This window comes from Solanum dulcamara, chromosome 3, assembly GCF_947179165.1.
Source record: "Solanum dulcamara chromosome 3, daSolDulc1.2, whole genome shotgun sequence".
NCBI classification, from domain to species: domain Eukaryota; kingdom Viridiplantae; phylum Streptophyta; class Magnoliopsida; order Solanales; family Solanaceae; genus Solanum; species Solanum dulcamara.
Window position 1 is genome coordinate 80,755,634 of NC_077239.1, and position 12,806 is coordinate 80,768,439.

A 12,806-nucleotide genomic window follows, 5' to 3' on the forward strand; every position below is an offset into this window, starting at 1 on the left:
CGTGGCGCTAATTCAAATTAATCTGACTCAGATGACGAGAAGGTTCATTTCTCCAAGTGACTTTCACGTGACCTCTACATATCAACCTGGCAACTTCTCCCTTCTCATTCTCTCTCCTCGCTTTATCTCTCTAAAACGCTGATCATCTACGATGCTCCCACGACTCCTCTTTCTCTTACTACAATGACACCTCGCCGGAGAATCGACACCGCCGCCGTGCAATCCCGCCGTATCCGCCGTATTCACTTATTCAGCCACCGTCTGTTCCGCCGCCGCTCCAATTCTTCATTTCAATTCCATTTTTAAAATAAGCCCTACGATATGGTTAACAAACGCGTTCCCGATTGGCTCAACAGCTCACTTTGGTCGTCTCCTGGGCCACAAACCTCAGTTCAATCTCCATATTCATCTCCGGCGCCGTTAAATGACGATGACGATGACGACCGGTCCATACGTTCAGCTACTAAATCATCCACTGCTACCGTTAACGCCGTTAAAGCTGGTGGTTCGGCTAGTGACGGAGATTTTACGGTGGAACGGCCTAGTTCAATGACGTCTGCTCCGGCTGTGATCAAACCGGAGACTAGGCACGTGCCTACACGCGCCAAAGCGGAAATTAGAGATCCTTTCAGTAGTAGTAATTACCACAGTGATGATGAAAATGGAAGTTCCGCTAGTAGTACAACGACATCTGCATCTGCTGCTGCTGCAGCAGCAGCTATTTCTTCAGCTGAGGATATTTCTCGTCAGGCGCAGCTTTGTCAAGAGGTTAATTCGATGTTTTGCTGTCTATTTGTTGGTTTATACCTATCTATGGCATCTAACTTGCATGTGTTTTATGATAAATTCGTCTTACTACTGTGCTTGAGTTAATGTTCTCTTGTTGCTCGAGTGCTAAAAAGTTTGAAGATTCCAGAAAATGTAGAGAACCTAAGCCCAAATTATTGAACATTTGAGCAAGACAAGGCTAAGTGGAGCGGAATAGATAGTGAGAATTCATCTAGTTAATCCAAATTAGCTTGGGATTGAAGCATAGATGTTGTTATTGGTGCTGATGTTCTAGAAAAAGGATAGGTACTCATTTTTGTTTGAGAAATATGTGAATATTAGTTGGAAAGGGTAATTCTTGACTTATGATAACCAAACACTGATAATAATAAATGGAACTGATTTATTTGGAAATAATGATTTAATTTGAGAAAGAAAATCAAACCAAACAGGCTATAATCCTAATATAAGCAGCTCATTTCATGATATTGAAGTTCCATTGTATGGTGGTTTTCCATTCTTGTTAAATAGAGTATTCATTAGCTTTTTCTCTTTTTATTTTTTAAATTTAGTTGTCAAGAAAGATTATAAACATGGGAGAAGTGAGGAGGCTAGCATCACAAGGGATACCAGATGGAGCTGGCATTCGTGCTACAGTGTGGAAGGTATAAGATTTGCTTGTTGAGATTTTATTTTACGCTGATCCATATTCCGGACTTAATACTCCTCTGCTCATTTCTGTGCAATGTGTCTGACAGTGGAATTGGTGTAACTTCTTATCCAAACGTTTAGTTAATAGGAAAAGGTTTTAGCTTGGATGAGTCTCAATGTGTACTTTCCTCCTAATTGCATGTACTTTGTGCAGCTACTATTGGGATATTTGCCAACCGAGAAAGTACTATGGCCAACAGAGTTGGTTAAAAAGAGGTCTCAATACAAGCATTTTAAAGAGGAGCTTTTGGTGAATCCTGTAAGTTCAAAACTAGTGTTGCTAATTCAATGATTACAGTCAAACATGTTGATGTTATTTTTTCTTGTTTCTAAAATGTTGTTCTACTGTTTGTTGGTATTAAAGAGGATGTTTGCTAGTTGGAACTGTTATAATTCTGTATATCTGAAACTATGGCTGCAAAGTTTATCTGTGGCATGATGTTATTGATGAAAGTCATGTCGTTGATCCATTGATGCTTGCACACTTGCACTTCTTGCAAGTTCTCAGAATTTTGGTTCTGTAACAATAAGGGCAAGTTATTTGACATTTTCTTCCATGTTGACACATCCTCTACTTGACTTTTATAAATTTTAGATCCTGTGTGAGGAGAAATATCCACATATACCGACTGAATAAAAATTAATGTTCTGGTTGAAACGACATCTTGTTGAATGATTTCTTTTAGTGTGTTTTTTCTTTTTCTTTGGGTCTTTGAACCCTTCATAGACATGTTAGACAGATAAACTTAGCAGAAAATGTTATGTATCTTTTTCTTGTACAGATATCACATTGATAATCCTTACTTAAAAAAAACTGTCGTGAAATTGACTCTGTGAGGCAGGGGTTAAATTGGAAAACGTGATAGAAGCTCTCTCATGGATCAAAATCATGTATGCTATTTGAGTGTTACAGCGTACATTGTATCTTCAGCACTTTCTTGGTTCTTTTGTGAAGGCTTACCTATTAAAAAAAGGGTGTTACATATCTGGTGAATTTACTTATCAAAATAAATGTGGTAAATTACATGAACTTGTGCATCACTTGTTTTCAAATGTTCGGTGTCTGAATGTTAATATGGCTAGGCAGTCGGAGATTACGAGGAAGTTGGAGAAGTCGGTAATTCTTGACGATGAAGGAACAGTGATCGAGGACAAGGGTGCACTCCCAAGATCAGAGATACCTCAAGGAGAGCATCCTTTAAGTCTTGGGAAGAATAGCATCTGGAATCAGTTCTTCCAGGTACAATGTTTATTCTTCTTGTTCTTTTCCAGCTTTCACTGCAACTTACATGGAGTTCCTTTCAGTTCATAACTGAGGGCTGTATATTATCACAAATGGCTGCATTTTTCAACTCAAATCCATACATCTTTTAGTTATTCCTGTAGACGTTCCTCCTAAGGTTTTTCACTCTCATTGATTATACAATTCATTATTAGTGTGGTCATGATGGGCTCAAACAAGGGAAATGGATCAATTGCTTCTTAGAACATCCTTCTCTTTTATTCTATAGAGAATTAGAATCACTAGCTGATAGTGGGTTTTCCCGGGATTCGAAACCGGAACTAGTCGGATGGAGTAGATAAGTTCCTTGTTAAGTTGAATAAACAAGTAAAGACCCCTCCCTAAGCCGCAAGAGAGAAATCAAAAACGCCAGACAAGGAACCCTTTCCCCTGTTGCACGCGGCTAAGGGGCAGTCAACAGAAACTCAAATAAATGGCATAATCTGAAGGAAGAGAGCGCCCCCCTTTTTTTTCCTTTCCTGCTCTAGTTAACTGTTTATGGAATATCCAAGGCAAGAGTGTTCTGCTTTTTGTTTGTGTCTTGAAGCTGTTGTCAAGTACTGTTGGTAGATTACACCAGATAACTGTTAGCATAAATATAACTTCCAACATGAAGTCATATAATATTGAAGTGACTACTAATTCTTTTATGCTATTTGCTTCTAGGACACGGAAATAATCGAACAGATTGATCGAGATGTCAAGCGCACACATCCAGGCCTGCACTTTTTCTCAGGGGACACACCATTTGCAAAATCTAACCAGGTAAATTCTAGCCCTTTTGGCTTGAGAGTTGGTACAAATCTCTGTTGTCAGCTAATAGTATATCTTGTGTTATCAGGATTCTCTGAGGAATATACTCATTATTTTTGCCAAACTCAATCCTGGTATAAGATATGTGCAAGGGATGAATGAAGTATTGGCTCCACTATTCTATGTATTCAGGAATGATCCCAATGAGGAAAATGCAGTAAGTGATGCCTTGATACTGGATTATATTTGCAATAGCTATGTTTTGCAGATCATAACTTAAGAGACATAGCAGCTTTGTGACCAAAGTTTTCCTGAATATGTTGAGGGCAATGCTCTGAATTCTGTTATGCTTCAGCTTTACCACTGTTGATGTAAACAACCAATTCTAAGCACATGTTCTTCTTTCTTTTTGTTTGCTTGTCTTCTATGTTCTTCCCCATAAGGGCTTTACTGTAGTAATACTTTAGCTAGTAACACTATTTCCATTGTCAAAACGTATGTTTTAGAGGCTCGTATTTGTTTCAAATGAAGACTTATGTGGATATGAGAAAGTTACACTTCCCTAAAATGCCAATAACATGTCGTTGGAGAGGACATGCCAAAACTACCTTGATATTCATCCATTTCCCTTTATTACGTTATTATTGTGTTGTTCCCTGATTAAAGCCATCCCAAAATTTCTTCTCCAACTTGATCAATCCCTAAGAAAATTTGATTGCATAAGTTATAGCTTTCATTACCCAAGTAGTTTCATACTTCAAGATGTGCCTCCCCTCACCACATTAAGAAAACGGAAATATGCATATTAGTGTCTCCCGAGGATGGTTGAGTAGTTGAGGCATATAGTAACAACCTGGAGATCTTAGGTTTGAATTCCATCTAAATCACTTAGTTGGGTTGGTTTGAAAAGGTTGAATAGCTGAGTTTGAAATTCAGTTGTTCTATTTTTCCAAGTGTTTGTTTGCTGCTTTTTCCACAAAAGAAGATGAAGAACGAATTATCAAATCTTTCAAAAAGTCAAAAACACCATCCTTTTGTAACCAACTAATCAAAGTTTTACTCATGTAAATTGTAAGCAAAACACTTTATTTACTCCTTATCTTCTCAGATAAGTTTCTAATGCTTTGTAGTTCGTATTGACTTCTAATTTGTTTATCAACATATCCTTACGTGTAAGTGGTGCAAACACACTCTTGAATCCTGCCCTATGTCCTAGGCTAATGTTACTAGATATCAGTTATTCAGTATTAGATCTTGTTTGGAAGCCTTTGCCTTGATAATAGATCTTCCTACAACGCCTTGTGCCTAATCTTTGTTAAAACCAATTAATCGCGTGTTTTAAAAACAAAAAAACTGAACATATTTTTTGAGTTATTTTGAAAGATTCAGCTTAGATATCTTCACTGTCCAAACATTTTTTTGAGCGAAACAAAAATATGAGTTTCAAACCCAAGTCTTAATTTTCCGACAAATACTACCTTAATGTAAGCCTGTCTCCTCCAACCTTGTTGGGCAGGCACATGTTGTGATGAATGATGATTACATCTGTACAAGTTATTCTTTCAGCTTTTTTCCTGGATTCAAGTGTAAATGTTTATAAGTTCAGCTCTGTTTATCATTTTCTATTTGCAAGCTATGCAGGCTTCTGCAGAAGCAGACACTTTCTTCTGCTTCGTGGAGCTATTGAGTGGATTTCGTGATCATTTTTGTCAGCAACTTGACAATAGTGTTGTTGGAATTCGTTCTACAATTACAAAGTTATCACAATTTCTGAAAGAACATGATGAGGAGCTCTGGCGGCATCTTGAAATGACAACCAAAGTAAGATCTCTTTTATGAATGAAAATCCTTTTACTTGATCAAAAAAGAAAAGTAAGATCCCTTTTATGCTTAACTTTAGATAGCTGCTTTTGTTACTATGGCTAAAAATGTCTGCTTTATTGTTCTTTGTTTGGCAATTATGCAACCTGCAAGTTTACACCACCTATTGACATATATATCATTTGGATTGTTTAGAGGATGATGACTGTAATTTTAACTTATTGTTAGAAGTCTCAATGCCAACAATAATTGCGATCTCTTTTGATTTGCATCTTCTCAATGCCTTTAATGATGACTTCTTACTTCATAAAAAAAAGTCTGAATGCCAACGAAGTAATAATAACAAGCTGTATATTCACATTTTAACATTTGAAAACGTTGATTTGTTAACTTTTAAAAGAAGATGCAGAAGTTAAGGACTTGTCAACCCAAAGATTACTTGTTTATGGCACCTTAGTGTCAATTGAAGGGTGACTGCCTAAACCTAGGAGAACTCACATTTAAGCTCAATATTTCCATGAACACAGGTTAACCTCATTCACTATTGAAACATTTCCTTCAAAATTAAAATGATGGTTCATTCTGCCTCATCAAAGTTTCTTGCACTTTTAGATAATCTGGGCAGCTGACCTGACATGAGAAGAATTGATTCAAATGTATCTTTGTTGTTTGTCTTGTTGATGCATCCTGTATTCACTATTGAAGCAGCCTTCCACCTCTATTAATAGGATTTTTCTGGTGTCAGTTTCTAAAAGTACTTCACAACAACCTAAATGTTGCATGCATGTCTAATTTAAATCTATATATCGTGATTGGCAGGGGCGGAGCCAATGAACCCCCTTCGGCGAAAACTTACACTATTTATACATGGTTAAAATTATATTTTATGTATATATAGTAGATGTTGAACCCCTTTGGCTTTTTCTTGTGTTCACTTCATATTTTGAACCCCCTTAGCGAAAATCATGGCTCGCCATTTTGCTGATTGGGCTATGCCTTTTAGGCAACTCTTTTATGCCCCATAGGTTTGTGCCTGTGCGTGTGACAAGACATCTGTATTTGTGTGTATTTCCTTTGGCAATTGTCACTTTTACTATTTTACTAGCATATGAGTGATAAAATACCTGATTTCTCTACAGTTACCAATTTCAAAATTAAATAAAATAACTGACTTCTCTTGTTTTTGCCTTCACCTGATGATGTCATAGCTAGTACTTTTGCTTAAATTCTGGATGTATCAGTGATCTTTATGTACCTGATGTCGTGTGTAACAGGTGAATCCACAGTTCTACGCATTCAGATGGATAACACTTCTGCTAACACAAGAATTCAACTTCGCGGACAGTCTGCTTATATGGGACACACTACTAAGCGATCCTGAAGGACCTCTGGTAAGACATTCTGTAAGTAATGCGCTTTTGTAGCTTGGATAAGAACCTTTTTGCATGGGCTGATTCCTTGTTTACTTATCTTCCTTTCAACCAGTTGGGACTAAGATTAAGGTTTAGTCATGTTGCTACACTTACCCTAGGTCTTCTTGCTGAGTTTGTTTAATTTGTATGTCAGTAAAATAAAGTAGAGAAATTTCAGTGTTTGAGAACCTCATATTTTCTTAAAAGACGAATTATTTAGTGTTGAAATGAAACTGATCAAACCAAGCAGAGTGGATATTGAAGATTCCTACAGCCAACTTTTTTTTTTAAAGGATTCTTACTGCTGACTTCACCTAGTTTGGGATAGAGATGGAGTTATTGTTGTCTGCTAGTATATTTTTTTGGTGTATTTCCTTTGTGATGTGTGGACATGTCATCAGAGAAGAGAGGAGTTTGGAAATCCCGGATTTGATGGTTATGTCTCAGTTGTCAGACCCCACAAAAAGAGATGGTCATGCAGCAGTGTGGTTGGGTCCTTATCCACATGGTTCAATGCAGGGTGGGGATGGGAGAATGCTTTTGGAAGCAATTAAGGGGAATTCAAATTTTCAATGAAAAGCGTCAACTTGCAAGGAATCTGCCTGTCATTGCATTTGTAAAGCTGGCGATTCCACAAATCATAAGACTTTCATTTCTGCTATATGTCTTTTGCCATCATGATTTGAACTAAAAGAACTTAAAGAGTGTCTGCAAAAGTGCAAAACCAATACTTTATAGCATCTTGAATATTTACAAGCTTATGTTTCGTGGATTCGGTGTGGTCTGGTGGGCACGGTGTGTTTGGGGTGGTTTGCTTGAACTGAAACTGAAAGGAAAATATTGCACAGCAAGGGTTAGGAGGAGGTTATCCAAGTTGGAGACTAGAAACAGTTTCCTGTGGGGGTGGGGGAAAGCCAGATCATGTCCCACACTGATCCTGCAGCCTGCCCTCATCCCTAAACAACATAAAGGATTCTGCATAGTTAGCAGTAAATTTGTTTTAAAGATGTAAGGTGTAAGTGTACTTGGCACAGTTTGGTAACTTCTCTAGTATAGTGTAGCCCTTGCCTTGGAAATTTAACCATGAATTTTCTTAGCATTTCTTATTATTGGAGTATATGGCAAGTAAACTGGGTTAGAGCCTTTTTGTTATAACTCCATTATTTGTTTCTTTTAGTGCATGTTATTTTCTGAAGCTTCTATCGTTTTAGGTAGTGCTGGATTGAAGTTCCCTACAACTTTGTGTCTTCGTCCAACCCTTTCTAACTGTACCCCCTGGATTAGCAGTCTAACTAGAGATCCATTTTCTTCACATTTTTATAACATGCGCATATGGGAATATTTATGGTGCATGGGGAAACAATGATATCATTCTCAAGTAGGGAAAATCAAAATCACCCTCAGGCTTTCATCTAGTGGTAAAAGCGCAATGCGTGATGTGTGTGTTAAGCGAACACACGAGTTCAAATCCCAAGGCTGTGAGTTTAGAACCGCACCACTAGGGATTTCTCAGTTATAAAAAATGAAAGTAGGAATACTCAATTTTCTTTGACTTGCAGGAAACGCTGCTTCGAGTCTGCTGTGCTATGTTAATTATTGTGCGGAGGCGTCTACTTGCTGGGGATTTCACCTCTAATTTGAAGCTACTGCAAAATTATCCATCCACAAATATCAGTCATCTCCTCTATGTAGCCAATAAACTACGCGTTAAATCAGTCTAAAACTGTCGAGCAGAAATTTTGGTTGTCCAGTCTAATTCTTTGTATTTCTTGATATTGTCATGATAGAGAATGTAAATGGCTGATTCAGTAGTAGACATCTGCAAACCCCCTCCCCCCTCTCCCAATCATTCGTCTTGCATTTTGTTGTCGGCAGATTGAAATAGAATGTATGGTTTGTTCTCGTGTTTACCTGTTGGTTTGGCTTTGGAATTTTTTTATTGTATTCTCAAATGCATTCCTCACAAAGGCATGTGCACAATTTCAACTCTGTTGGTGTGAATGTACACAATTTTCCTGATAGAAGAAGCAGCATCTAAGCAGAGAAACAATTGAAAACCTATGGTTGACAAGAATTGCTCAACTATTAGAGTTACACGTTTGAATAGAATTGTTGAATCTATACCATTTTCTAGAGTTAATGGTTAAAACTAAGGGTGGCAATTTCAGCCCATTTAAGTAAATTGAATCCATTAGCTCATATTTATTTAAAAGGATCACTCATATTTTTTAAAGGGATAATTACGCTATATGGCTATTTGGCAAAAATAATTATCAAAAAAATAGTCATTCGCTGTATAGGTATGTATAGTCAGTGTATATTTCATGTATAGTTAAGTTATATTCAGTTTTTGAGTGTATCATAATCTATATAAAACATGGTTATATTTGTTGCAAACTAATTAGTTTATTCTATATATTTGAAATTTTTCCTTTTTTAAATAGGTAAATATGGGTTGACATATTTCAAAAGCTCATATAGAAATGGACAAAGTGGGTAAAATATGGGTATCCATATAGACCCTTAGATCACCCAAAATTTCTAATTGCACTAAAAATATTTTTTTTAAAAGAAAATTGGGGTGGGTGCGGGCAAAAAAAATTTTAAAAAAAAAATTGGGGGTGCGGGGTTGGCGGGTGGGAGTGGGAGTGGGAGTGGGTGCGAGGGGGTAGAAAAAATATTGAAGTTTTTTGAATTTTTTTTAAAAAATCGGGATGGGGGTAGGGGATCCAGGTGGAGAGTTTGGTGTAGGGTGATGGGCGGGGTCAAAAAAAATATTTTTTTTTATTTTTGGGGTGGGGTGGGGGTATGGGTCCAAATGGGAGGTAGGGTGGAGAGAGGGTCAATTTTTTTTTATAGAAATTATTTTATTTTTTTAAAAAATATTGTCAAGGGGTGGGGGTATGTGGTTCGAGTGGGGGTTGGGCGAGAGGGGGATTGGGGTGGGCAAAATTTTTTTGATTTTTTTTTTAAAGAAATAGAGGTGATGGAGGGGGTAGGCAAAAAATTTGGTTCGTGGGCGGATGGGTGTGGGTGACGGAGTAGAAGAAAAATTAAATTTTATTTTTGTATGAAAAATTAATTGTTTAAAAAATAATAATTTAGGGGTGGGTTGGGGTTGTAGGAGTTAGAGCATTAGCAATTTTGCTTTTATTTAGTGTTTTTTGGCTTTAGTAGGTTAAAGTGGGTTAGAATCATTTTATCCAAATCATATTTGACCAAATTCATATTTACTCATATTTTATATGGTGGATTGTGATCCAATCCATTTTGGCTCAATCCATATTCAATTCATCCAAATCCGATCAAATCCAACCATTTTCCACCCCTAGTTAAAACTATATCTAACTTGTCTTTTTATCACGTGTTTCACATTCTAACTATCAATTGTTTTCTTTCCACTTGAACTACCATCTATGTATTAAAAATACACTTCAATTATCAATTGTTTCCTTTTTCATTTGAACTACCACCATCTATATATTAAATAGATCTTAACTATCAATTGTTTTCTTTTCTTACATGAATGATGGTGTTAATTTAGGTAGAAAAAAAAATTAATTGATAACTAAAGTGTGTTTTAATACATAAATGGTGATAATAAGAAAAATGAAATAATTGATAATCATGATGTGAAATCTGAAAAAAAAAATTATAGTTCAAGTGTGTTTCAATCCATTATCTCTTTTCCTATTAAAATGAATGAAATGTCCTTGAATCTATTTCCATAAAATATGACTTGAGAAATATGTTTTTAACATATAAATACGTATGACATAATTAAAAATTATGTTTTAGGAAGAATTTTGGAGATTACAAAATATATTAGCTAAGGATGAAATCGAAAAAAGTTTAGTCACTAACAAATACCCTCTATTCTCTAGTACCAAGATCATAGCTAGTTTAACCAAATATGAGGCCGTATAAATCACATAAAATTACACTTCAATTCAAGTTCACGATGAATAAATTATTTTTTATTTGACGTTATTCCTCTTAGATAGATATCTGGACTTTATTCCTTTCAAAATATTAAAAAGTTTACAAAATGAACTTTATTCCTCTCAGGTAGATATCTGAACACTGAGCTAGCCATCATGCATGACTGGGGACAAGTGATACTTCATTCAAGTAGTCAAATTCAAAACATGTTGAGCGCTTCGCTTTCCTTAATATGCACTTCAGTGTCATCATCCAGGCTTTAAGACAAATTTATCTTGGCGAATGAGTGTTTCCTGAAGAGGCGACACTAAGCAATTAATATTTCCCTCTATCGTCTAAAAATCAATTTCTTTGTTCATATATTTGTTATATTCATGCTTATAATTATTATTCCTAGACTAAACATATATATATTTGTATGTTTTCTCTAGTTGCACCTTCTTTTCATTAAAGCTCATGCTTTGTTTGCACTTTGCTCTTAAAGCCCCGACGGATCTTAGAGTTTTTTTTCGCTTTTGTACTTTTAAAAATATGCACTCAAACGTTAGTATTTGTTAAGACTATACTAATTTTCTACATGTATTTAACATATCAAACATGGTAGTTGTCTTCTCCACTACACCCAACAATTCTCTTTATTTTTTTCTTAATCGGCTTTTAAAATAGTTCAAGTCTTTTTTTCTTTCTATTTTGGTGTTGTTTTAAGAGAAAAGGAGAGGGGGAGGAGGGAGGGAGGGCGAGAGAGAAAGAAAGAAAAAATATAAAATATGAGTGTTGATATTCATTTTTTTCGGCTAAAAAGGTGGAGAGCAGAGTGATTTTACCTTACCCTCCTTTTTCATCGAAAATTCTTTTTTTTTCATTACACTCAAAAATCTCTTTTGTGCTTTTTTAAAAATTTATTCTTTTATTTTATTTTTCATAGTTATTCCTTTTCTTTCTTTTTAGTGTTGTTTTGTGGGAAGAAAAGAGTGAGAGAAAGAAATAAAGAAAGAAGAAATACGAAATATGGGTGTTGGTATTCATTTTTCTGGCTAAAAAGGTGGAGGGAGGTGGTGATAGATTTAGAAAAGCAATACAACTAAGAAGAAAAATAATGACTTGAAAACAAATTTGAATAAAAAATTTGACCTCCATTGAAGGAGTTTAAGCTTCGAAAAATGGTGGGAGGTGGTGGCTTGAGTAATAGAGAAAAAGAAGAGAAAATAAAATTAAAAAATGGCTAAATAAAGTCTTTCACGCGTTATTATTGAGTGTATTACACTCACTTTGTCATGTCAGAAAAAGTGTCAAAATGACACAGCGAGACTCTACATGAGATGTCTGAAATGAACATCGCCCAATTTAAGGTGTCTAAATAAAACTCGATGCCAACTTTAACGAATCAACGATAAATTTACTTTGAAAAGTGTTTGGCAGCTAAAAGAACAACAGGTGATACACTAACAAGTAACACCTAACTTTGTGGAACAAGACACCCAAAGCTATAAATAGAAAGGTAAAATCAAGGGGTTTTAGTTTCATGCATGGTTGGGCATTAAGAAATTAAGAGAAGAGAAAAAGGGGTGGCGCCCAAAATATCGCCAAGTGGTCAATGAAGTGAATAACCTTATGTCCAAGACATCATAGTTAGGATCCAGTGCTGGTAGAAAATAACAAATAATATTTCATGAAATTAGTCGAGATGTGTGCTAGTTAAAACCATGATTGTCAATTGAATGAAGGGTTCGACTAGCTAGGCTATAAGTAGAACATTTGCAACTGTGCGCCCCACCAGCAACAAATATCAAGTAATAAATAACTTTGTCCGCCAACTCAATCAAAATACGTGAATGAGTATAAGCAAATAAGAAATGCAAGAAGAGAGAAAACATAATTTCATGCTCCAAGATAACAAAAACAACTTGCAATCACCATTACACTCTCACACACAAAAAAACACAATTAAAGATAAAAATAATCAAATATAATAATACGAAATTCGGGTGAAATGCATACCTAATGAAAACGTGCTCTCACTCAAGAAAAAACAAATTTTGTAAGAGAATATTGATAAAATTAAAAGTATATTGAAATTGGAAATTTTCAAAAAAACATAATAAAAAAAAGGGTACACT

The 12,806-nt window shown here is 35.7% G+C and overlaps 1 protein-coding gene across 1 annotated transcript; it reads left to right on the plus strand.

The window, feature by feature from the left end:
• The first annotated feature begins 52 nt into the window (after positions 1 to 52).
• On the plus strand, positions 53 to 8,678 carry LOC129883275 (uncharacterized). Its single transcript, XM_055957914.1, has 9 exons — positions 53 to 768; positions 1,341 to 1,433; positions 1,634 to 1,738; positions 2,567 to 2,719; positions 3,428 to 3,526; positions 3,603 to 3,731; positions 5,156 to 5,335; positions 6,610 to 6,726; positions 8,307 to 8,678. Exons 1-9 carry the CDS (start codon positions 322 to 324, stop codon positions 8,466 to 8,468), a joined length of 1,485 nt encoding a protein of 494 aa, XP_055813889.1. The 5' UTR covers positions 53 to 321; the 3' UTR covers positions 8,469 to 8,678.
• Positions 8,679 to 12,806: the final 4,128 nt, after the last annotated feature.

Bases quoted from the DNA above. Each gene is read 5' to 3' on its own strand.
- LOC129883275 (XM_055957914.1), top strand. From the start codon at position 322: ATGGTTAACAAACGCGTTCCCGATTGGCTCAACAGCTCACTTTGGTCG. The intron at 3,527-3,602 runs GTAAATTCTAGC...TTGTGTTATCAG, and splicing joins CATTTGCAAAATCTAACCAG to GATTCTCTGAGGAATATACT. The intron at 3,732-5,155 runs GTAAGTGATGCC...CAAGCTATGCAG, and splicing joins ATCCCAATGAGGAAAATGCA to GCTTCTGCAGAAGCAGACAC.